Below are 26503 nucleotides of genomic sequence, written 5' to 3' on the forward strand. Positions count from 1 at the left end.
AAGCTGAATATTATCATACGTTTATATTACATGATGGATTTACACTCTTTTCGGTTTAAATGATAATCCATTCATAGTTTAAAGCTTATAGTTTATAGAATCCATAGTAGACAACTTTCTGGTTTACGTACAACACTTAAAGTCTAACACTGTGTCTTTTATTGAGTTCCATTGCCAGTGATGGATCATTGAAACTCAGTGCTAAAAGTTATGACTGACACCAAAATATCTGACAGGCATAGTCTGAGCAACTCCTGAATTTGTCGTTATATAGAGACAACTCGTCAAAATTTATGGGATTTTGAAAATTCAATATTCAAAAAACAAATGGGAAAAATCAATATTTTTCTGAATGATTTCCCCCCAATTTTCGTGGTCAACGTTTTTCAAGTTTTTGACATTTGGTAAATGTCAAATTTGGTAAAATGGGGAAAAATTGAAAAAAAATCACATCTTTTTTGCCCTTTTCTCACTCTTTAATAACAGGTAGTTATTAACTGCTATGAGGGCTCACCAGACACAAAATATGAAGTTGTAAAACATCTCTTTAATCTAGTTGTCGAAGACCTGGGGTCAAATTTGTCTATGGTATAGGTTTATTGACTTCATTGGGTTTATAACAGTCCCATAATATTTACTAGATTCTACCCAACATTTCTCTTAAAAAGAATTGTGGACCTGCTTTCAGATCTAAGGGTGAGGTTTTCTCTACAAAAGATCCCAAGAAGGATTATCATGAAAAAAATTCCAAGAGACTCTGTATCATGGGTGTGACCATATTCTGAAATTCAATCCCCATTCAGGATCTGTATTTCCTTATAAAAATATGATTCCTTAAAAAAATACACAAATGTAAAATACTACATTTTCTATTATATTGTCTGTTATTTTCAGAATATGCAACTTGAATGTTAGACTAAATGAAGAGGTAATGCACCCCTCATTAAGAACCCTTCATTTCGCAAGCACCTTTGTATGTGCTCCCACTAAGTCACTTGCTCACAGTTTATTTTTCTTTTCAGTATTGGGATAACCTCTGAGCCATTGGTTAACTTGGATAGAATGGGGAGAAACTGTCTGAAGAGTCTTCAGTAAAGTTCTAGAGGGTGCTAGCTCAACATTACAAGTGCAATGGTCGCAATGTCATATAGCGCTACTGAATCAGGACCTGATCCTATGAGATGGTGAGGGCCAGTTTTTGTCAATGGGAGTTGTACCACACAACACATCTCAGGATCACACCATCAATGCAATGCATAAAACTGGAGTGAGTACACAAATAATGCCCAAACTACACCTTGTGGTAATCTTTTAGGCCCTGAGCCTGAAAACACTTACGCACGTAAGTAATTTTACTACTGCAAGGAGTTCCATTGATTAAAAGGGGACTCCTCATGGAAAAGTTAAGTGCATGCCTGTATGTTTTCAGGATTGGGGCCTTATATTGCACCTCTATGGACTGGACTCCAGTCACTTAATTGAGAAGGGCTTGTATACTCTAATAGGGCTATGGGGATTGAAAGATAATGTTGTGTTTTATACAGCTTTGGAATACAGCCTGCAATGTTGGGAAAAAACCAAAAAGAATAAGAAAAATTAAAAGAGTGCTAAGGCAAACTGTCAAATGGCACATCTTGCCTCTTTTGTCATTCATTTAGATAACATCACAAAGGCAGACCAGAAGAGTTCTGTAAACATATAGCATACAGTACATCAGCCACAGGAAATAAAAAAAGAAAACAACCCTGTAATTCTTTCCTTTCTGTATTGATGTCCTTATAATTAAAGGAATTGCCTGGCCACTAAGAATAATGTGTTCCATGATTTTGTATGTTTTTTCTTCGTTTTTAAAAAAAGTTGCAGTGATTTGCCAGACAATAGTCCCTTGATGAAAACTAGGCATGACATGAAAAGTAAATCTGTAGAAATTTAGAAAATATAAAATATAAAAGAGTTTCACAGGCGATTTTTTTGTTTGTTGGTTTTGTCTTTTTTCTCAGCCTAGGAAAAGACACACTGGAAAGTTAGTATGGTTTTTTGTTTTTCTTACAAAAGTTAAGGCAAACAGTTTATTGTGGCAAAATGTTGTCACAGAACCATTTCCAACACTGTTTGTTTGTTTGTAAATATCTTTTCGTGCTGAAATTGAAAATGAACACAAGCTTCTTAAGTTAACCAGAGACAGGGAGCTTGTTTAAAACAAAACAGAAAACTCCCATCATGATCCTTATGAAGTCTCAAGATGAAATATATCTCTGCTTCTTTCATAAAGTGGACCCTTTGCTCTGTGTCTGATTGTGCACATATTTCCGCAGGCTACAGAATATCTAGGGGTGGAGGGAAATAAACCTCGTCTGAAGCTTGAAGAAGCCATGGAAACCCTATTTACATTCATTAGCCTATGTTAACGTGTTTTACTTCTCAATATAGGCTGCAGTTTAATGAAAAGAGCTTAAAATGAAAAATCTAACATCCAGATGATGTTGTGAGATTTGCTAAATAAGACAATGCTAAGAACTAAAAATATTAGGGCCAGCTGGGGTAAATCGGTATAGCTGAAGATCTGGCCCTATGAGTTTAGAGGGAACATTTTTTTCTCTTTTTCTTTTTTCTTCTTTATTCCCCTCAGACAGGGAACCTGTTTTGGTCCATAAGTAAAAAACCCTTCTAAATTATCTACAGAAAAGCCATGGCTTTTCTACTTTAACACTGGCCCATTAACCACGATGTCCACACGAATGAATGCAACACAACTGGCTTTTAGGGGCATTAAATATTAGTTGGCAATAACTGAAGAATAGCTTTTTGGCAGTATGAGAAAGAAAAGTCTAAGGCTTGTGCTCTGCTTCTAACCAATAAAGACTCACTCTCTATTTCTTATATACCTGTAGCTCCCACTGACTATGGACTAGATGACCTCCTGAGGTCCCTTCCAGCCCTGATATTCTAATGATTCTATGTGATTATGACAATGCACTAGACCTGGGGTACATGCATGTCCCAGTGTGTCTGGACTTTCAAGGGAATCACTTCCCAGGTAATGGGCACAGGAGGATCATGTGATGAGGGAGCATGTGACTAAAGATGCCTGTAGGGAGGTATAAGGACAGCCTATATGAGTTCCTAGTGAGACTTGAGAATGATTAGCACCTCTGAAAAATGAAGGTGTAAGGTTTCCAGGACAGAAAAGTTAGCCACCAGTCATGCTGATGTAACCATGGGATCACCACAACTTTTTTTCTGATAAAAATGACCTGTTAATCATGCAAGCTTGATGGAAATCTGGAGTAATACTTTGCAGAATTCCAACAATTCAATTAGGTTATGATCCATGTACTCACTGAGGTTAATGGGCGTCCAACAAACTTTACATCAGGCCTGTGGTATATTCCCAGTACCAGCAGTGAATATGTCAGCTAGTATGATTTCAGCGGGAGTCATGTGTATGTGGCTATCATTTGCTAGTCTCCACTTGCCTTTCACTAAGGGTCAACTGGATAGCTGTGAAAGGTTACGTAACAGGTTTGCCATTAATGGCTAACTGGAATAGCATAAGCAGTCCCTTCTTTTCTTTTCTTTTCTTTTCTTTTCTTTTCTTTTCTTTTCTTTTCTTTTCTTTGTATGTCTCATATAATAGCTACCACAAACAAGTGTTTCTTACTGGCACAGAAAGAAAAGAGTTCAGAGCAAGAACTGTTTAATCAGATGTTTAGAACAAATAGTTAATGCAGTAAAAACACCATCCAAGAAAGAGTAGAAATATCATAGAAGCCACCTCAGCCTGGAAAGAGGGGGGGTTTTTTTGGTCGTTTTTTCTTTTTTCCCCTTCTTTTATTTTGGGGGGAAGTCTCGTAATTTCAAAGATACTTTGACATAATCATCATGATTGAAAATATTTAACCACCAAAAATTATAGGTGCTACTTTTGCTCTCGCTTGTACTGGGGTAAATCAGGAGTAGCTCCCCTGAAGTCAATGGAGTTACACTGGTGTAAAACCAGTGAAAGTTAGGTCAGAATCAGGGCCATGGTCTTGCCATGAAAAAGTTGACTTCTTTTCCACTGTAGAGAGTGGAATCTAAAAGCCAAGACTTTTCGAACCAATTAGTGATTTTGGATGCATCAGCGTTTTCAATTCTCTATTTGAGATGCTTGAGAAGGGTCTGAATTTTCAGAGGGCAGGTGAACAGTTTTTGAAAATCAAGCTGCTTTAAGGGGCCTCAAATAGAGCACACGCACCCCGCCCCCCCAAAAATGAGGCATCCAAAATCACTCGACACTTTTGGAAATCTTGGCCTAATCAACATAATCCTTCCTTCTGAAATATTTACTCAAGTAAAGCTCCAATTATTTCCATGGGAACCTTGCCTGAGTATGGACGGTTGATTGGGTCCTAGGTCTGTACAAGTATAGGTTTACTTTGATTATACGTATCGAGAAATGCTTCTTTGAAAGGAAGTACGAAGTGAGAACCCGCACTTTCTCCCATTGAGGTCCACGGGTGCTTTGCCACTGACTTCACTGGGAGCAAGATCAGACAGTATAATGTTTCATGTTCGAAGGAAACATAAAAATAGTATCTCTCATATGCCGGTGTTCAGCTGAAAAATCTCATAAATAAACATAGGAAGAGTTACTGAAAGGCAAGTAATTAAATCAGTAACTACATTTCACTTGTGGTGACAGCTGGATGTTTTTGATGTCAAGGTAATTTCCACTGTAATTTAAGGAGATAAAGTAGATGCACAATACTGTAATCTGGAAGATTTACATAAGGCAAAATCATCATTTGTGATTTGGTAGAAAGAATAATTAAGGTCCACTTTTGGTTTTACCAATAAGCAGAAATAGCCTATGGCATCTTTTGACACCACAAAGTGAACTCCAAAGTTAATATAAAACAAAATTATGCAAACATTTTGAGAAGGGTGTGTCTGAGTTTTAGCAAATTAAAATGATAAAATGATCTATGGCTCCTTCCACCCCCCCAAAAAAATCTATAAAATAATGTTAAAATATGATTTTTTTAAGGCTCTCATACCTGGCTACTGTGAAATTCAGACTCCCACAAAACACCGGGAATCTGATCAAACCTGCCGGATATATAAAGTAAAATATAAAAAGTGTTCTCTTTATATATATATTTATATAAAATCAAATAAATATGAAAGCATTTGTTCACTTTCCCATTTCTCTCTCACTCTAAAAACTAAAAAACAAACAGTATGTTTGGTGGGAAAATAATATTTGTGTGTGCATCTTCCTAAAGAACTAGAAATCAAAGCAACCCATCTGCAAGGCAATGGAGGCATTCACTTCCAGTTCACAGTATTGCAGTTAGAAGTACAGTGAGGTCTAAGGAAGTGATGGAGCAGGTGCTGCTCAGAACAGGGAAGGAAGAAGCGGTCACATGATCATACAGCACTGACATCGCCTTTTCTTTTGTGTACCTGGGACTGGTTCCATGGGCAGACTTTCTTCTTTCCCCTCTGGAGAGGAGGGCTCTGTTGTGTCAGACACAGGCCTTCCGGAGACCAGTTCGGCTGCATTTCCATCCATGGTAGATACGTCAGTCACGGTCTTCTCGCGCAAGGACTTCTCATCATCTTCATCTATGAGGACCAGTTCTGCCTTGATAGTTTCATCATAGCCCAGCACTTTTTTTGTCTCATCTTCATCATCGATGTTTTGGTAACCCATAAAAATCATTGTCACTGGTTGATCCATGCTGGCCTCTGGGACTTCATCTCCAGAGATTTTTGCTTGGTGTTGAGGATTCCCAGAATTCCCCTTGCTAGGTGTATGTACCATTTCTAATTTTGCCTCTTTGAAGAGCATTTGTTCCTTCACATAGCTAAGGTTTCCATCTGCTATCACATTCCTGGCTGACACAGTCATTTCATACCCTCCTCTTACACTTGATTGTCCAGCTTTCTGTATAAGTTCACCTACATCCTTTGAGCTTAATTTATGAACTCCATTTTCTACCACTGTGCTTCCAGAGTGAACCTCATAGACTACCTTGGTACCATCATCATAGACTTTGAATCCTCTTTGATGGGTCCCCTCTGGGCCAATAGGCGAGGCAGAGAGAATCTTGGTCTCTCCGGTCTGTTTGTCTTTCTCCACATTAATTTCCATGGCGTACAAAGCTTGAATGAAAACAAGAGAGGAAGTGCATGTTACAACAAAAAAAGCCAGTGAACTGTTAATTGCCAAACAGACAGAGAAAACTACTGTGCCCGTTTCCTATGAAGCTATTTCTAAAGAGCCAAGCATTCTACGTTAGAAGTGAGGTGCATACTGCGAACAGAACTGGTTATTACAATACCGTACTTTATGTAACTGGATGCTAGGCATGCCTGCTGTAAACTAGAGATACTCTTCCAACTAAATCTGTGCAGAAGTGGTTCTGGTCAATTAGAAGCATGAAGATCATTTAGATTAAGTGGGCTCATGGTGTACTTTTGACAAAATGAGATGACAACATGCAGGTCTACCACAGCCTTTCATCTTTGTGCTTGCCTCAGGTTCCAAGAAGAATTGATCTCAAAGCTCCTGACGTTCTCCCGCTCCTACCATCCAGCCCATAAACAGCTGTTAGCAAATTTTGTTTGGGAAGGAATAAAATGCCCCTGACAGCTTGTTTTATTACTGAATATTTACTCCTACAAATGCCTTTCATCCATAGCTCTCAAAGCACTTTACAAAGCTTGGTAGTTATCATTATCCCCTGCTACGCAGATGAGGCACAGATCACATAAATGACACACCCAGCTCACACTGCAGGTCAATGGCAGAACTAAGAACAGAACTCTGATTTTCTGGCTTCCCGTCCAGCCCTCTGTCCACTGGATCAGTAAGAACTTAAGGAAGTAAGGTGTGTTTTTAACATTTTAATCTTAATGAAAAGTATCTCTCTCTCTCTCTCTCTCTCTCTCTCTCAAAAGCATAGACATACCCAAGCTGATTCTTCTTATGGGCTCCTAAAGATTGTTTTCAAAGGGGAGACAGTATAGGGGTGAACTTGATTGCAAAACTGGACCAAATAAAGATAATAGGTAATAGATGCACCTGAATTCCAGACTAACAAGGAAAACATTCCCCGACATGAAAGAGTTAAGAAAGGTGCAGTAACAACAAGAGCATTGTGATCACCACGCAGTGGGGTAGACAGGCAGCCCGCACACAACTTATCCTTCATTCTAAGATCGTGGTGCAAACTCTAGAGCTCAATTTTCAAGGTACAATTGTAAAGGTCTCTCAGCTTGTCTGAATGTAACTGTCTATTTAAGTGCTCCTTATATAAAGATGAAAACATTTTGTCTCCTTAGAAGGTACGAACACACAATTAATTGCAGTCGCCATGGTGGGAGTTGTCGCCAGCTGTTGTGAAACTTACCACGCTGTCTCATGAAAATTCCAATTCAGTGGACCACAACAAAATTATGAGGATTTCTCTTACTAGGGGAGACTGTTACTTATTGGTGAATACAAAAAAACCCCCAACCCCACGTAAATTGTTACACTGTCTATTAGCAGTGCTGCATTTTCTAGGAGGGCTATTCAATACCATCCATATACATTTTTCTTGAAAATAGTGGTAATATTAAAATTACCCCAGTGAGGTTTCAATTCTCCCTACTCCCTCACCATATTATCAAGCTTATGTGTTGCTTCCTAGGGCCAAACTCTGTCATAAGCATAGGGAGCATATAATATTGTGCATAATGGACCTCTCTCTGCCTATCTAGAGAAATCCACTTCTGCGTTAAACACTTTTAAGATGCTTGGAGCTATGCACCATGCATCTGAGATTCCAGCCAGCAAAATTCTGAGCAGCCACAGTGAAGGTTTTCGATATCCCTGCTGACTTTAAAAAGTGGGACAGTCCCATTTTATTTGTTTGTATGTACTGATTTACACCTCAGTGCTTGGTCAGTTTTCTCCCACCCTCTTCTTGAGTTCCCCCATGCTTTTGCTCACAAAGACAAGAGCTGAGTTTAAGGGGGTGGGGAGGGGCTGCTAGTTCTTGCTCCTGCTACATGGGACCCCTTGAGTCAGGCAATTAGTGGCTCACCAGCCTGCTGCCTTCCAAGTTCACCTTTCTGCCCAGTGCCCAGCAGGTAAGCAAGACATCTGTCTGAAACAGGGATTCCTATAGCTTATTGACAGGGAAAAGCATGACTGCCTGTCTCTACCCGGTTGGTGCCCTTATGAATTGCTAGATTAGCGTGCATGCCAAGGGGACCTGCTGTGGAGTGCACTTCACTGCTTCTCCAAGCAGGAGGAGTGCAGTGTGGTCCTATTCATTTGCCCACAATGTCATTCAGGGATCACGCCCTGCTGCTTGTGCCATGACTGGATGTGTGGACTAAGAGGCCCCTACAATAGCTACCTGCACTTGTGTACAAGTCCAGCAGAGGGCTGGGCGGCAGTCAGCTCTGAGCATTTAAAGCAGAACCTTGGTTTGTATTCTTCGTTGCTATTTAATTGGCTGATTGGTTTTAGTGTCTCCATGTGTATCATTCGGGGCAATACACGACCAGCAGCATGTTTCTGTCGTTTGGGCTGTCCCCATTTTGGGATCTCTGAGACTCGTGTTTCTAAAGTCTCATCTAAATAGTTGAACCTTAAATCCAAGATACAGAGACATTAAGATGATTAAACAAGAGAAGAAGAACCCCACTCTTACTGCACAGGAGCTTGCTTGTTTTTGCCTGTGATTTCTGTGAGGAAGTGTCATCTAGGGGCTAGGGCCTGGGGCTAGGAGTCAGAACCTCAGGGTTCCAGTCCTGGTTCTGCCCTGACTTGGTTTCTGATATCGGCAAAGTCACCCGACCACTCTGAAACACTCAGGCTCCTAGTGACCAAACACTTCAGCCCTCAGTAATGTAAAAGTTGCTGTCATTTTCAAATGGTGTTTCTGTTTAAGCTGTGAGGCAGTTCATATTGTTTAATGCAGACCAGGGGTGTGATTTTTCAAGGCTTCCATCTGCGGAACACCCAAATGAAGTCAATGGGAGTTGCTTCTATGGAATGCTTGAGGACTGGTGCCCGCATCTGTATCTGACCTTGCAGGACTCAGAGGCTCCACACTTTTGGAATAAGGACTCCAGAAATACAAATAAGTACCGACTTGTCCACATGTAGAAAGAGTTGCAAGATGCATCCCTTTGTCCAGATGTCCACTCTTGATGTACAATGATCTCCTAGGCATTTAGGGTCAGAGTTTCAAAACTAGTTGGAAGGAAGGAAGGAACTGTTTTCCCACTGCTCATCTGTGTTAGAAAGTTAACATAGATGTGGTTATACCCTTAAGTATTAAGACACTGACTTGGGAGCTTATTGTCATTGTTACGTATTGATTTCAGAATGTTACACCTGGGACTCTTACATTAGTTAGCTCTTACTCACAGAAGTAGTGCCAATGACTTGATTAAAATTACTCCTATGAGTAAATGCACATTGATATAAACAAATATTCCACAGTTGGACCCTTTATAAGCAGATCCTTGCTGAAATGTATTGCCATGGGAAAAGCAGAACAGGAGAAATTTGCTAATCTTTGCTTTTGTTAATCTATTTGCGGATGAAATGGGAATCTAGTATAATACCTCCAAAAGTTGTTGAAAAATAAAGCATGTAATTAATTTTTGTCTTTGCAGTTCTTGTCAAACAGCAAAAAGCACGACTTATTAATACGGTTGGAAATTGGTTGATAGTGAAGCGCTGAAAGTACAAAAGTACCTGAAGACGAGAGCCTGCATTACTGTAAGTATACTTTCTGTACAAGTCTAATTACAATGTAACCTGATTTAGTATTTCATAAGAACAACATCCCAGAGTACATCTTATGGAGTACTGTTTCTACCTGTTAAATGGCCTTTAAAACATGGCTATCAAGTCTGTCGCTTTTTAAAAAGATGTTCTCAACAATCTTTAATCATGCAATAAAACAAAGCTTATGTTAAATAGTCTTTGACTGTATGTGCTGCTTGCCCTATCCGTTAAGCTGTTTCAGTGCATGGAGTCCAGTTATCAAAGAAATACACAAGCAGGCCGAGCTTTTGGGTTATGTTATGGAGGACAGCAGAGATGACTCTTTTCGTGTTTTTGACACAATGGAGCTAGAAACACACAGGCAAATGGGATGTATCAATTTCTGTCTAACGCAGGTCAGATTTAGCACTGGGATGTGCTGTCTGGGCGCCTTGCAAAGAGGAACTCAATCAGATGAAGTGTCCCCATTTGTGGATAGCATCTCAAATCGACACACGCTCTTGCTGCATGAAATAACTGGAATGCCAATGTACAATCTTTCGTTATTGCTACTCTGTGATGGCAATGATGTATCGAGCGGCATGTTGGCATTAATGCATGCAGCATATGGTTTTGAATAGAACAGTATTGAAAATATAAATAAAATCAACATCTAGGATCTTGCTCATGAATTGCTCCAGTTTAGCAATACATTGAGGCTGAAATTCTGTAACCTCAGTCTGAAACCCAAAGGCGTGTAACATCTTTTATTGCCCCCTAAAGAGTTAAGCATTGTGCTGAAATAAACAGCTTCTTTCTGTTCTGTAAGGTTTTACACACATAGTGGGTTGTGTTTGTGTGTGTCTCATTTATCTCAATGGAAGTTGTGTGGGTGCAGGAAAGGTGTTATTATCATGGCCTAGATTTCATACATTTACATCAGCAGAGATGGAGAGAGAATCAAGCTGAACGCCTACATTAAAAAGATATCTGCCAAGGGTGCAATGCTACTTTTTAGGACTCACGAAGTATGTAATATAAATAAATGACTTTGAAATTGCTCGCTGCTGTTCAAAGAGCCTTGACTTATTCACAGAATAAAAATCACGTGGCATTTAAACTATATCTGGGCACCAGTCCCGTTAAGGTTAATATAGATCTATGTATAAACAGAAGTTTGTGTCTCCTGGATTGCTAATAGAATACAGATCTCCTTGCGACTTACCAGGTACCCTGCTTGATCCGTCCCACCCAGGAACTGGCTCTGCTGTTCGTGAATAGAGGGTTGGGAGTTCGGGGATCTGGGAGTAAATGTAATTTACTGCATCTGGTGTCAGAGAACAGAAAATACAGTTAGATAATGTTATGAGCCCGAGTGGCTTCATTGCTTAGACAGCAGAGTGTTAACTTATCAACCCAAACAATAGACATCAGAGCTTTGTACTGGATAATTGGATCAAAGTAAACAAAGTGCCAAGTCACAGTCATGTGACTGGTGTTCAGCAGACTAGCTGAGGTAGGAGGGAACATGTCCAGATGACTCAAACTTTGTGTCAGTTGCACACATCAAACTATTTGTCAGGCGCTTCTGGATTTTATCAGGTCAGTGACCTCAACAAAAGAATGAACCCCGTGTAATGGGTAGAATAAAGGATGTTTTATAGAGAAATACTCATATAAAATGAAGTTTAAAAACTCTGGAGGTAACTGAGTGATCAAATGGCATGACAGGCCAGCTCCTTTATATCAGTTATTTGGCATATTACTTTTGTGTTTTATAGGTTGGTGAGCTGACATTTGGCTGAAGTTTAACATGTAAGGGAAATACTGTCTCCATGCTGGTTGATCCCATGCTTACTTGACATTTGGTGGGAATAGAATACCTTTCAGTTCCACAGTGCCACCTTTCATCCAAAGCCCTCTCGCCTTGAGTCAATAGGAGCCTAACTTTAAGCATTATCTTTAGTAGAACTACTCACATGCTTACGAATGGGCACATGATTCAGTATCTTGTTGAAATGGGACTTGAAAGTGGTCAACAAATATTGACTAAGACTCACAACAGCAGTGCTGGGAGGTAGACTAAGGGAAATACTTACCGATTCCTAAATTACACACAGATAGGTTAAGTGACTTGCCCAAGGTTGTGCTACCAGCCAATGGTAGAGTCAGGAGCTCTCAGTCTCCTGCTCTAGGAACTTGTTTCCAGGTTTAAACACACAAGACAAAGTAATTATTCAAGATCTTTGCATGCTAGGCAGAAGAAGAAAGACCAGATTTTGATTTCTGAAGCAATACTGAAGTATGATCACAAGGAGTATTTCCTTTGGTTTGTTAAATCAACTCCATATTTCCAGGCACAGGTGTTTGCCTCAATCTGCCTATCACTGCATTGACCTAGACAAATTGGAGGATTGGGCCAAAAGAAATCTGATGAGGTTCAATAAGGATAAGTGCAGGGTCCTGCACTTAGGATGGAAGAACCCAATGCACAGCTACAGACTAGGGACCGAATGGCTAGGCAGCAGTTCTGCGGAAAAGGACCTAGGGGTGACAGTGGTCGAGAAGCTGGATATGAGCCAGCAGTGTGCCCTTGTTGCCAAGAAGGCCAATGGCATTTTGGGATGTATAAGTAGGGGCATAGCGAGCAGATCGAGGGACGTGATCATCCCCCTCTATTCGACATTGGTGAGGCCTCATCTGGAGTACTGTGTCCAGTTTTGGGCCCCACACTACAAGAAGGATGTGGATAAATTGGAGAGAGTCCAGCAAAGGGCAACAAAAATGATTAGGGGTCTGGAACACATGAGTTATGAGGAGAGGCTGAGGGAACTGGGATTGTTTAGTCTGCAGAAAAGAAGAATGAGGGGGGATTTGATAGCTGCTTTCAACTACCTGAGAGGTGGTTCCAGAGAGGATGGTTCTAGACTATTCTCAGTGGTGGAAGAGGACAGGACAAGGAGTAATGGTCTCAAGTTGCAGTGGGGGAGGTTCAGGTTGGATATTAGGAAAAACTTTTTCACTAGGAGGGTGGTGAAACACTGGAATGCGTTACCTAGGGAGGTGGTGGAATCTCCTTCCTTAGACGTTTTTAAGGTCAGGCTTGACAAAGCCCTGGCTGGGATGATTTAATTGGGTATGGGTCCTGCTTTTGAGCAGGGGGTTGGACTAGATGACCTCCTGAGGTCCCTTCCAACCCTGATATTCTGTGATTCTATGATTCTATGATCCCTGGAAATCCTATAGTCTAGTGCAGGGGTGAACAAACTTTTTGGCCCGAGGGCCACATCGGCGTTACAAAACTGTATGGAGGGCTGGGGTAGGGAAGGCTGTGCCTCCCCAAACAGCCTAGCCCCCACCCCCTATCCACCCCCTCCCACCCCCTGACTACCTCCCTCAGAACTCCCGACCCATCCAACCCCCTCTGCTCCTTGTCCCCAGACCACCCCCTCCCGGGACCCTTGCCCCTAACTGCCCCCCAGGACCCCACCCCCATCCAACCCCCCCCTGCTCCCTGGGCCCTGACTGCCCCGACCCCTATCCACACCCCCATGCCCTGACAGCCCCCCCGGGACTCCCACACCTATCCAACCCCTCCGTTCCCCATCCCCTGACCCCCCACCCCCGAACCTCCACCCCATCCAATGGCCCCCTGCTCCCTGCTCCCTGTCCACTCCCCAGGACCCTCTGCCCCTTATCCTCCCCCTCACCATGCTGCTCAGAGCAGCAGGAGCTCGCAGCCCCGCTGCCCGGCCGGAGCCAGCCACGCCGCCTGTGCTGCCCGGCAGGAGCGGCGGGCCAGAGAGCTGGTGGCGCAGTGCACTGAGGCTGCGGGGGAGGGGGAACAGCAGGGGAGGGGCCGGGAGCTCGCCTCACCGGCCGGGAGCCCAGGGGCAGGGCAGGGCGGTCCCGCAGGCCGGATGTGGCCCGCGGGCCGTAGTTTGCCCACCTCTGGACTAGTGAGTCCCAGTCCCCCAGAGAACAGTATGTATGGCCAGACTGGAGCGAGGCCCCCATGGATCTCAATTACAGAGACAGAGAATGATGTCTTTATTGCTATCTCCAGTCAGAACTGCGCCTCCCTCACAGCCTCTGATAAAAAAATAAAGCTTGTCTAAGGCACACTACATTTACCCATCCCCACCACTGAAATGTGACATATAGAAACTGTTTCCTGGGATCCCTGATTTTCAGTCTCACTTTGTACTGCAAGGTGTTTGGCATTATATAGTTCATGATAACTTCTTGGCCCTGGTTTATTTCAATCAGAATGGTCCACCTCTGTCCATACATTGTGGAACTTTCCACCTTCCCTGGTGACATGTCCTATCTATCTGAGGTACTTAAATAGCCCTTCCTTACAGTAATATCTGAGTGCCTCACAGTCTTTAATGTATTTATACTCATAACACCTTTAGGAGCTAGGAAAGTGATACTATCCCCATTTTATAGATGAGGCAATGAGACAGCGAGAGACTAAGTGACTTGGTCCTGGACAGACAGGAAGTCTGTGTCAGAGTAGGGACATGAACCCAGGTCTACTGAGCCCCAGGCTATCACCCTAATCACTGGACCATCCTTCTGAGAGAAGCTCAGGAGCAAGACAAGGCAAATTTTTCTGCCACCCCGATAGGTTTTAGCAAAATTCTAATATTCACCAAATTTTATGGTAAAGAAGAGATTCTGTTTTCTCTGTTCCCTCAAAACATAAATCTTCCAGTCCTTGGGGTTAAAAAATATAGATGTTGTTTCTTCTAAGTCTGGTGTATACTAGTCTTGTTAAAACAATAAATACTGGAGGGGAAACAAATCTGCCTGTTTTGGTCTCTCCCATTGCTTGTAAACAGAAGAGATGGGAAGGTCTGTGCAGTGTGTGTGTCTGTGTGTGTGGACCCATGCAGGACAGGGAGAAATCAGGATTAAGAATTCATTCGGTGGCTGCTTCATCTAGTTCTTTGTGCGCAAATGTGCACCTCACAAAACCCACCATCCCAACTGTTGGTAGTCTCAGTAAAAAGGTGAAGCAGAAAAGGGGCATGAAGACTGAATTACCCTCTGATCTCTGAAGCTGTGTCTGTGCTAGGAAAGTCAGGACCCATTATCCATGACATGGTGGTAAAAAGGCCGGAGCCTGGTCTACACTAGAGTCTCCACCACTGCTACTATCAGTAAAGCTGCACAAGTGGTGAATTCTAATCCTGGGCGAGTATTATGGATTTGACAGCCTGGAAGTCTTCCTCCATCTCTTGGCTGAGGCACCTTAATTGAGTGAGGAAACTTCCATTGCCACTGCTCATGCTGTATCTGCTGTGGGTGTAAATGGAGGACAGTATTACCTAACGCTGCCAATCCAGCGTCTGTCACCACTACAGAACCCATATTCCTCATGGAAACACATAGATGTGATTTGTACCAAGTGCCTTTGAAAGCAAGGGCTGGGTTTGGGAAATATTCTTTATTTCACACCTCAGTGGGCAAGCATAAACCTCAGGAACTGGACTTTTTTGTTTTAAATGCATAGCACCTTCTGAAAGCTTTTTTGTTTTGCTGCAATAAGGCCTGAGAGAAACAATTATTTAAGACACAGCTCACTGAGCAATGGACAGTAACAGCTGCTCTCTCTTTTACAAGGTTTCTTGCCTTTGGTGAGACACGGGTACAGTTCCTCTGTGCGGTTATTCTGGGAATCTGCATCATCACGTTTCTGAAATCTGTTTGCCACACGCAGAACTGCTGGCTCTTTCCACGTGCCAGGACATGAAGCAGTTTGGTCTGGAAGCAATGGAAATCCAATAAATAGTTGTTCAACCAGACTATGGAGGGTCTGGTTGGAACCGAAAACTGGGTACCAAGACATCTGCGTTGCATTTCCTTCTCTGACAGTAAATCTCTCTCGGGCCTTGGGCGAGTCACTTCATTTCTTTGCTCTGCTTTCCCCATCTTTAAAAAGGGAACAATAATTACCCTAATGATAGGGAGCTATGAAGGTGAGCTAGGTTAAAATGTTTATATTATATGGAAGGGATATTAAACACTGTGTGTCAGGGCTTAAGCCAAGCTCTAACTCCCAAAGACAAGGATGAGACCTAATGTGGCAGGCAGATTATCCACATCTGCTACTCTGGGGTTCTTACTCCTTCCTCCAAAGTAGGTGGTGCTGGCCACCATCTGAGATAGACCATAGGAATTGCCCGTGTGGATGGAACCCATGTTCCTAAAACAAACTGAAGATGAAAAGAATGATGTTGTTATAGAATTGCTGCCACCTTACTGTCTGACCTTGGTCACATCCCTCAACCTCTCTCTACCTAGCATTTTACTCAGCATCTTTACAATGGACAGAATTGACCTACTTCGCAGGGGTGTTCTGAGGTTTAGTTAATGTTTGTTCAGATAAAAGGTGCTACAGTGCATAAGTGGAAAGATATGAATCCATTTGTTTCTTTAAGTGGATTTGGATATTTTGCTTTCTCCTTTTGGTATGTTATGACTCTTTAAAACATTTTTAAAATTGGTGCCCTGGCATCGTGGGTTCCTTAAAACAGATTAAATTTTAGGATTATGGCATTTTCCACACCATCAACCAAATGAATGCTTAGGAAAACATATAGGGCCACATTTCCAAAGAGCTCAGGGCAGATTTTCAAGGGCTCAGTACCCAGAAATAGGTCTAGGCTTGCAAACGAGCTCAGCACTTATGAAGGCACGTAAATTAGGCTAGAGTTACAAAAATGCAGCTCCTATGGATATACCTGTGACTAGATGTTCACATTAGGACCTCACCCAACACCATGAGCGCTTTTGAAAATCTGGCTGCTTATTTTGGTGCCTAAATGTGAGCAGAGCTCTTCTGAAAATTCTGGCCCTGGGGCCCAAAGTCCGTTCACAGTTATACCCGTGCAACCCTCTAGAATTCCATGGAGTAGAACTGGCACACATAGATACATCGAGAGCAACTCCATGCAGCTAGACTGGATAGACACATATGTAATGGAGATCAGAATCTGGTCCACAGGGTGTATATTTATGTCCAGATTCCGAAAGGATTAAAAAATCAAATTTGGCTGAAAGTCCTGGATTTCATTAAGCTTTGGTTTGGGGCTATAGCTGAGTGACCAATGTTACTGTAAATGTGGCATTCAGACATTTTAATGGGAATGGAGCTAATAAAGAGATTAATAAAAAAAATCTACAGCTGAAAAGTAATAAACAGGAGGGATGAGCTAAAGATAACAAAAATCCACACTCTGCTCTTTTGAAGATCTCTGTGGCATCTTTCCAATTTGGTTTTAGACCTCTGCCTGTGAACAGGGCAGAGGGAACAGTAATGGAGTCTGCTCTATCTTTTCCAAGCATCTCTATGTGAGGAACACGGTATGAGTCGGGTTTACAGGACTGTCGTTTTGCCAGACAAACTCGGATTTATGTTTAATCCACCCACAGGCTTGTGCCTATGGGCAGGTCTACACTAGAAGCGCTATACTGGTGCATCTGCATCACTGTAGCACGCCGGGTGAAGATGCTCTATGCCGAAGACAGAGCGTGCGCCTGTCGGCATAATCAACTCCACGAGAGGCAGAAGCTGTGTCGGCTGGAGAGTGTCTCCCACTGACATAGCGCTGGAGTGGACAGCACTTAGGTCGCTGTAACTTGCGTCGCTCAGGAGGGTGTCTTTTTCACACCCCTGAGCGAAGTAAGTTAGATCGACTTAAGCAACAGTGTAGACATGCCTTAAATCTATTACATTTTTGCAGGCCATGTTCATTCTTAATCAAACTCCTCTGAAGCCAATGGAATTATGCCAGCAATGAATTTGGCCCAGTGTGTTTCCTTGTCTCTTCATACTTCATGTCCAGTCTAGTAGCATCTTCTCAATCATTCCGTTTATTAACGGTAACTTGCAAAACCCATAGCGTCACTGCCATTGTGCTTACTGTTCTATTGGTTAAGACAACGGCCTGCAATGAGCTTAGTAAAAACATGTAGGGCCAAGAGATACTAGGGTCAAGCTCATCCCTGATGTAACTCCAGTTCAAGGAGTCACACCAGATGTGAATATGGTTTATACTTAGTAATTGCTCTCTGTAATCCTAGCCTAACGGAGAGTGATGGAATCACAGTATCCATACAGCCCAGCACTATACTGTGTCGTCGATGTCCAGTGCAGTTTTGTGCAGGGATAGCTGATGTATTTTGTAGCACATCTCATGACATGTTTAAATGAAAGGCTTGTCAGCTCTTTGTCTGTGATGTGCCACCAGAGCACTGATATGCTGCAAACTGGCTGTAGTGTGAGGAGGTAAGAGTCAGCATGTGACAGGCCTGCTGTCCCCAGCCTAGTCATTGCCATTCTGCTTCCTCTCACTGGGGGATCTGAAGCAGTCAGTCAAAGTGCAGTTACGCTGTGGAAAGTGACCACATGGGAGCGATGTTTATTTGCTTCATTGACGTAGAGTTCAAAAATGGTCATTTAGAAATAAAAAGATGACTTTTTCCATCTTCCAATTCAACCTGGCTTCTCTCTGATCCATGAATCATTTTTATATAGTCACTTTTCTGACATCTGAATAAAAAGGAAGATGCTCAACAGCCAGTGTCTCAGATGGAAAAAACATGAGCACAGAGCAATTTATTCTCTGGTTTATGGACTCTGCGGCATGGGTCACTTGCCTGGATCCTCTGGGCATATCTCACTTAATCAAGGTCCTGCCAGTTCATGGGCCTCGAGCACTGGAGCACCTCAGCCTCTCTTTTTGTGGCCTGCGGCACACAATAGTTGGGTCTCTTCAGGGCTGTAATACTTGTGTCTGATTTCGGGAGGGCCTAGTGTGGGTGTTGGTGGCCTGTGCTGTACAGGAGATCAGACTAGATGATCTGCTGGTCCCTTCTGGCTCTAAACTCTATGACTCCAAGTCCTTCAGGGAGTGTCAGCAATTGACATGAGGGTCATGAGTGCTAGACGGTGCACTCAGATCTTTGCTTTACAGGTTATTCCTTCATTGTCCATCAAAGGTTTCCTTGCACTTTCCTCTGAGGGATCTGGGAGCGGTTATGGTCAGAGAGATGGTTGGTCTGCAGCTGTTCTGCTCTTCCTATTTCCTCTGAAAGGTGTTTAAAAATTTACATAACGAGACAGCTCCCTATTGGCTACAAACCCATTTCTTCCTACTGAGATCAGCTATAGTTTATGCTTACTAACTTGTCTCCAGTTCAGATGGCAGAAAGAAAAAAGATTATTAATTTTTGCCAAACACTGATCTTTGTCAAACAATGCCCCCCAATCATCCATGTGGTGGGCTTGCAACATGTACTTTCTCTGGGAGAGCAGAACACAAGAGACTTAACGGTTCATTCAGGATATCATGTATAGGAAGACCTGGTCCTCGCCCTGAAGAATTTATAATCTAATGACAAGTAACAGGTGAAGGGCAGTGGTAGAACACGAGCGAAGCGGTTACGATGATGGTAGGTACACATCTCATCAGCTGTATTTTTGCTCTGATTATCTATTTATATTATAAAAGCTTAGTTTGAGTTTGCATTGGATTTGGAAGTTCCTGTCAACCTCTGCGAAATCCTGCTTCTTGCAAACCTGTGAGGAAAATTAGCCTCAAGATGCAGATAAACTTTAATGAGAGGAGACGGCGCTTTCGGATCCTCGAGAAGCGCCACTAGCGGGGGTGCTCTGATAATGCTGGAAAATACCATGGCCACCATTTTATAACTGGGGTTGCCTACACTGAGACACTTAGGATCAGTTTTACAAAGGCATTTAGGCACATAAAGGTGCAGAAAGACACTTTTGTAAATACGATTTGGTACCTAAGTGCCTAACTCCCATTGAAATCAAGCAGAGCTGGGTGCCTAACTCACTTCGGTGCCTTTGAAAACTATCAGCACCTTTGTGCCTAAATACCTTTGACTGTCTGGCCCCAAAATATAAGTCGCCATTTTTTCAAAGGTGCTGAGCACTTGCAACTGCCATTGACTTCGGTACCAGAAAGCAGAAGACCAGGTCCCCTGGTATATAGGTGCCCACCTATGGATGCAGGTGATTAACGGTAAGAACCCATGTTAGAAATGTCTGGCCTAAGTGTCTGGTTGTGGCTGGCCCTGCACAGGTACGTGTGGAGGATGGGTGGAGTGAGAAAGGGTGCAGAGGGCCCTGCCCCAGCTTGCACAGTGCCTGTCACAATCAGCAGCATTCACCCTAGGAACAAAACATTTGCCTTGCTAGATTGGTCTCTATTCTGGTGTCCCTCCTCCGGCAGTGGCAATTCCAGATGCTTCAGAGCAAGGCCAAACAAAAACAATTGTATAATAAAGTCTTCTAACTGGCAAAGATGTGTCCTGCCCTGCAGGTAGAATTCCTTTCGGACACCTGTAGGCAAGATGAAGCCTGACATATGTTAGGATGGCCTCAGGAACATCTGATCTGGCTCTTACTCTTACAAAAAAAATCCTCTCACCACTGACAGCCTATAAATGTTTCCAATAACACAGCATTTAAAGAGGAGGTTACTGATGTAACCTGCATCAGTGAAGGGAGGCCCTTTGATTTAGTTCAGCTGGCAGTCTTCCCCAATGCCTATATTAATTCTTCCTGCTGGACAAAGGCAGGCTAAAGTTCCTTCTCTATCCCTGCAGCAAAACTTAGATAACTTCTCTGCCTAAAATAGATGGCACCTCTCCCATGGTATTTTTGGTTGAGGAGATCTGAGTGTTTCACTCCTATCTGCCCCATCAATGAGGACCACGTGAACCAACAAGCGCTGCCAGGAATACTGGCAGCAGAGTGCACGTTACCACCCATTGTGTAAAAGAAGAAATTACCACTCTTCTCCAGCTGAAATTTACAAGAACCCCTTACTTCAATCCATTCCTCCCCACCAAAAAAAGGCAGCCTTGTGATCTCTTCTGACTCCGAGGGCTTGCCCCACAATCTAGGTTTGGTTGCATTTAAAAATAGGTGGGCAAACCTCCAAATATGTCGATAATACTATTTAAAGACCCATGGTTTGAGTATCCTGTTCTATGTTGAACCTACTCAGAGGCCTTAGAGTGGAGACAGATGGTCTTGACTGACAACTCCCTCCTGTCTGGAATTTCAACTTATCATCTTGCCCATGCCCAGGCTATATAAAAAACACTACTGCCAAAATCACGCCCCTCTGCAGAGGCCAGATCATCCTCTGCCTTAGGGCAGCTTTATACTGCTCCAGCGGTGAAAGGTTGCTTTCAGTACAGTAGATCAAACCCCTGGATGATCTGCCCTGCTTGAGGGGTTTCCCTGCAGAGCTTTGATAGCAGATTTTACACCTCTCTTCTCATCTCTGCAACTGGAACAAGGGGCATGGCTGGGAGGAAGATGTGGCCACGCTGCCCTATATACTCTGATAAAACCTGGGTGCAATCGGGGACCTTTGAGGCTGTTGGCTCAGTGAACAGGAGCCTCAGGATGGGAGGGATTCTACAGAGGAGCATCTGGCCCAAAATAGCTCTGTTAGGTCCCTCTCCTCCTTTCTGTCAAGCTCAACTTCTAGGCTTTACACAGCTCAAGTCCTGCCTACATCTCTGCCATAAATTCCCACTAGTCTTCCTCTCCCTGCTGCCGATGCTTCCTCCTTTGCCTGATGCTGCAAAGACTTGCTCCTGAGCTTACCTCTGTGGACTGTGAGTAATCACACTGAGCTCAATGGGACTACTCCCATGAGTAAAGTTAGACAAGGGACAAGCCCTTCTACAACTGGAGCCTAAATGTCCCTTCTATACTCCCCCGCCCCCCCCACCACTCCCGGTCTTCTCATCTTTCCTCCACGCTATCCCGTACGCTGGAAACGCATAGGATGACCTCTTTCTCCTGACTTACATCCTTCCTTAAAAACACGCTTCTTCCGCAGCCTTTGGGTGTAATTTAGCACCTAGGGGCAAGGATGGTGCCTTCATCTGTTTATGTATAGCATATAGTACAGTGATTTATAATTCACAGACTTTAAGGCATGATGGACTATTAGACTATTAGATCACGTCCCCCTCTATTCGACATTGGTGAGGCCTCATCTGGAGTACTGTGTCCAGTTTTGGGCCCCACACTACAAGAAGGACATGGATAAATTGGAAAGAGTCCAGCGAAGGGCAACAAAAATGATTAGGGGTCTGGAACACATGACTTATGAGGAGAGGCTGAGGGAACTGGGATTGTTTAGTCTGCGGAAGAGAAGAATGAGGGGGGATTTGATAGCTGCTTTCAACTACCTGAGAGGTGGTTCCAGAGAGGATGGTTCTAGACTATTCTCAGTGGTGGAAGAGGACAGGACAAGGAGTAATGGTCTCAAGTTGCAGTGGGGGAGGTTTAGGTTGGATATTAGGAAAAACTTTTTCACTAAGAGGGTGGTGAAACACTGGAATGTGTTGCCTAGGGAGGTGGTGGAATCTCCTTCCTTAGAAGTTTTTAAGGTCAGGCTTGACAAAGCCCTGGCTGGGATGATTTAGCTGGGATTGGTCCTGCTTTTGAGCAGGGGGTTGGACTAGATGACCTCCTGAGGTCCCTTCCAACCCTGATATTCTATGAGTCTATGATCATCCACTCTGCCTGCGTAGCACAGGCCTTAATGCTATAATACAGCCCAATAACTTGTGTTTTGCTCAAAACATCTCTTCCAGAATGTCTTCAAATGAAGATGTCAAGAGATGGAGAATCTATCCAGCAATGGTGCCCAGTGAAGAATAATAATAAAAAATACTAATGGAGGATACTGGTCTGCTTGGGTATTTTATAGAGCATGGGGATGGATGGGCTGGTTAGGTTAAAGTCAGAACGGAGCAACACAGACTAGCTTTTTTATTATTATTAGTTTACGTACTATTGAATCAGAAGCAAAAGAACCAAACTACTACAAGAAAAACTACTCACACTGCTAGTGTTTCTTTTCCAGCTGGGGAAGCTCGTTAGAAAACCTGGTTGCCAAGCAAGTCCAGAGAAGCTTCGGCTGAAGGCTGGAAGTATTTGGTTGAGGTTTGGAGTAGGTTCTTAAGACAGTCTGGTTAGGAATGGAGAAACTGACCTGAAGTACTTACTCATGTTAATTAGGGCCTGATCCTGAGCTTAGGCACCACTGAAAAGTGAAATAACGTGTTCATTTGGGGACAGCACAGCAGTATAAGCCTTGATGCAAAGCCCACTGATGTCAGTGGGAGTTTTCCCATTTACTTCAGTAGTCTCTGGATCAGTCCCCTACACGCATTACACCGTAACTCCGAACACAGCCTCAGTGCTCTAATGCAGTGGTTTTCAACCTGGTGTCCACAGACTATGTCTAAGGGGTCTGCGAAAGGTTGTCATTACCATAGAACAGGGGTGTTCAACCTCTGGCCTGTGGACCCCTGGGGGTCTACAGACTATCTAAGGTTTCCAAAGGGGTCTGCACCTCCATTTGAAATGTTTTAGGGGTCTGCAAATGAAAATCCCACTGTCCTAATGTGTTAGGACCGTTCCATGCCATCCTCATCTATGGCTGAAGACCAAGAAACTGGGATGTGATTTAGCCAATAGTTGGAGGCCTTAACATTAATCTCAGTGCCCTACATCTGTAAGGGGACTGTTGTCCCCTTACTAACATTCAGTGAGGGTGTTTTGGTCGGCTAGCTCCCACTACTAAAAGAAAGGCGAAGGGGCAATGGGAAATCAGGACCCTGAGACTGACAGTCCCCAGGAACAGTGGGGAGAGGCCAATGCTCCAGGTCAGCCTGATTGACAGGGCAGGCAGGCTAATCAGGGAGTCAGGAGGCCGGGGTGGAGGGTCCCATCCTCCGTGTGAGCTGGAATTGCCGGGGTCAGACAGAGTGGGGCCGAGCTAAGGAGAAAGCAGGGGCCCAAGGTGAGCTGGGGAGCAGAGATGTGCCAGCCACGGGGACCAGAAAAGCAGCCCAGGGAGCAGGTCAGTGCTGGGAGCAGAGCTGCAGCAATCAGAGCCAGAGGGGCCAGAGAAGCAGCCCAGGGAGCTGGAGGCAGAGCAGCAGTAGCAGTGCAGAGACCGAGCGGTGGACCTGGGGCTGGAGCAGTCCGGAGCTGGGTGCAGAGAGCAGCTGGGGAGAGCGAGGGGGACCCTGGGCAGCGGGCCCAGCGCAGGAAGATGCCCCCAGCCAAGAAGCTCTGCAGGCCAGACTTGGAGGGGGATCGTAACCCCGACGGGGCGGGGGCAACGCTGGGAAGAAGGGCCCTGCCATCTAGAGGTCAGGGTGCGTGACCACTGTCAGAGCAAGTGTCCAACCCGCAGCATCCCTGCAGCACAGCCAGGGCCTGGGCAGGAGCCTGGGTCTTGTGAGGAACAGGCTGAACTGCCCTGACGTTCCAGAGACGCTGGTGGTGATGTCCCTGTGCCGGGTTACAGGTTTTCCTTTAACCTTTCCCATTTTTTTCTTTATTTTAAAAAACTGATTGCTGTTTAATAAATTGTATTTGCCTTGAAATGTATGTAATGATCAGTGGGTCTGGGAAGCATCCAGTGCAGAGAGAGCACCCCGGGTGGGGACACCTTAGCCCCTGCCCTAAGTGACCACGACACGACTGGGGGGTCGAGCCCCCCAGGAATCCTGGGCCCCGCCTTGTTGCGGTTATCGGGACTCTGCCAAACAGGAGAGTGGAAGGGGAGCCCTCGAGATCAGGCAGGCCTCTGGGTAAAGGGAGTGGAAGCGAGGACTCAGATCCTTCGCTAGCCCACTTCACCGGGGTAGCGTATAAGCCAGGAAAGTTCCCCACAATAGTGGGACCATGCCCCCACTTACACATCCTACCAATTCAGTGATGAATAGCAAGAACCAGTCTCTGGAGTGCAAGTTACTGCAGATAAATGATGGAATAAAAAAAACATGCATTATCCACCATTGGTGTTTAGTTCATAAGGGGCTGTCTGGCTAGGTGTGAATTTATAAAGCTTTCAGCTAACTCACAAACCTAAATGAAAAGTTCAGGATTCAGGCACATCATATGCATTTGGGACATTGAATCTATAAACTAATTATTATGGTAGACACATCCATCAAAGCAATCTTTTCTATTTGTGAGACTTATCACACAGAGAATAAACTTACTCTGGGAAGTAATCTAAATGTAATCAACACAAGTTATTAATCTAAATTAAGAGTAATCATCATTTTATTGAACTGCTTATGAACACTGTGAGAGCACACCACACAAGGGGGAGGGTCTCTACGGTATGTGAAAGGAATTTGCAGCATTTGGTAGCATATGGCAGGGAGGTCAAAGATATGAATATTGTATGATGCCCTGTTGGCTGCATAAGCTATTGCAGGCTTTCCTTTCCCTCGCCTGCATATAGAGCGTGTTGGAAATTTTCTGACGGAATGCTTTTCTCAGAAAATTTGTGGAAACATTCCATGGGACTAGGTCTATTACAATTAAACCCTTGATGGAAACCAGGTTCCAGGAAACCAGGAAACGGAGCAGGGCATGGACAGTCTGGCCAAGTGGTCAGAGCTGGAGTCAGAGGCAGAGTCAGGAACCGAACAGGGTTGGAGGGGACTGGAGCAGAGCAGGCGCAAGGCTGGGAACAAGGCAGGCACAGGAGAGATCACAGCCCCTGGCCTTAAGAGCAGGTCTGGTGATGCCCAAACTACCTGAGTGACTGAAAGGCAATCAGGGGGTTCAGCTGCAGGGCAGCAACCTGGCCGCAGGCTCAGCTGCGGGCCCCGATTCCTGACACCAGGCACTTGACAGAAACTCGCCTTGTTTGCTGTCAGCTTGCCTGCCTGCCCACCTGCCTCCCCCAAGCTCTCCTACTCCTCAGCAGCCCAGGCTCCAGGCAGATTGCCAGCTAGGCTGCCATGGAGGCAGGCAGGGCTTCCCGGCTCCTGGGTTCTGCACCAGCCTGACTTCAGCAGGCAGCCAGGGTCCCCCAAGGAGCTGGGCAACGGGGCTTGCCGAAAAATTCCATGGAGGGTCTCCTGACACAGAACGTACCAGTCTCTCTGACCAATTTGTCCTAATTCAGGATGAACATTTTCAAAAACTCTGAAGCTTTTCACAAGAGGGAGATTGCTTTCCAGCCAGCCCTACAGGCACACACTTCATGACCTGGACAGGAGAGGCGGAAGCACCCTAAAAAGGGTGGTGGTGGTGAGGGGGGCAGAGGTGCATGAACCATCTTCTCCCCAATGCCACCTCTTCTCTCCAAGGCCCTGCCCCAGCTCACTCCTCTCTACGCCCTCCCCCTGTCATTTGTCCTTACAGCCAGTAAAATGTGGGAGGGCCATGGCCCCCGACCCACCCCTGTTTTGCTGCTCCTGGATCTGGAACTTCACAAGCCTCATGGATTCTTTAGAGGCCTAGCCTCTTGCTCACAGCAAGCATGAGTTAATAGATAGGCCCGTATGTGAATTACATATGATTTGGCCATTTGGGGCTCGGTGACATTTTTGTTACACGTTGTCTGAAGGTTTATGTTTATGTGATCTAGCTTCAAATAGCCACTGGGATCAGGGTCTTCTTGATGAAACGTGTTTGTGCGACAGCTTAGGTTATTTTCAGTCAATGAAATGGTCAAGGATGATGCAGGAGGCAGATGGAAAAGCAATTCTGGGGTGATATTTGAATGGCAAAGTGAAAGGCACATTACACATAGAAAACGTGTAGTGGAGAAAGCGTGGCAGGGAACACTGACCGCATTGGGCTTGGATGGAACAGGGTGCAGAGGAAAAGCTTCTCATATCTACATCAGCACCAAT

The 26503-nt window shown here is 44.3% G+C and overlaps 1 protein-coding gene across 4 annotated transcripts in view; it reads right to left on the reverse strand.

Moving 5' to 3' along the window:
• PALM2AKAP2 (PALM2 and AKAP2 fusion) overlaps window positions 1-26503 on the reverse strand; it is a 396876-nt gene that overhangs the window by 198193 nt on the left and 172180 nt on the right. For 3 of the 4 annotated variants that reach the window (XM_084628549.1, XM_084628548.1, XM_084628547.1), the window contains exons 6-7: window positions 10986-11087; window positions 5449-6150 (exon numbers count right to left, since the gene is read on the reverse strand). In XM_084628549.1, the coding sequence (XP_084484675.1) occupies window positions 5449-6150; window positions 10986-11087 (804 nt within the window). The remainder of the gene's footprint in view (window positions 1-5448; window positions 6151-10985; window positions 11088-26503) is intronic. The other variant, XM_084628550.1, reaches the window with a different exon arrangement.

Source organism: Lepidochelys olivacea (genome assembly GCF_965140295.1).
Source record: "Lepidochelys olivacea isolate rLepOli2 genome assembly, chromosome: 5".
Taxonomy (NCBI): domain Eukaryota; kingdom Metazoa; phylum Chordata; order Testudines; family Cheloniidae; genus Lepidochelys; species Lepidochelys olivacea.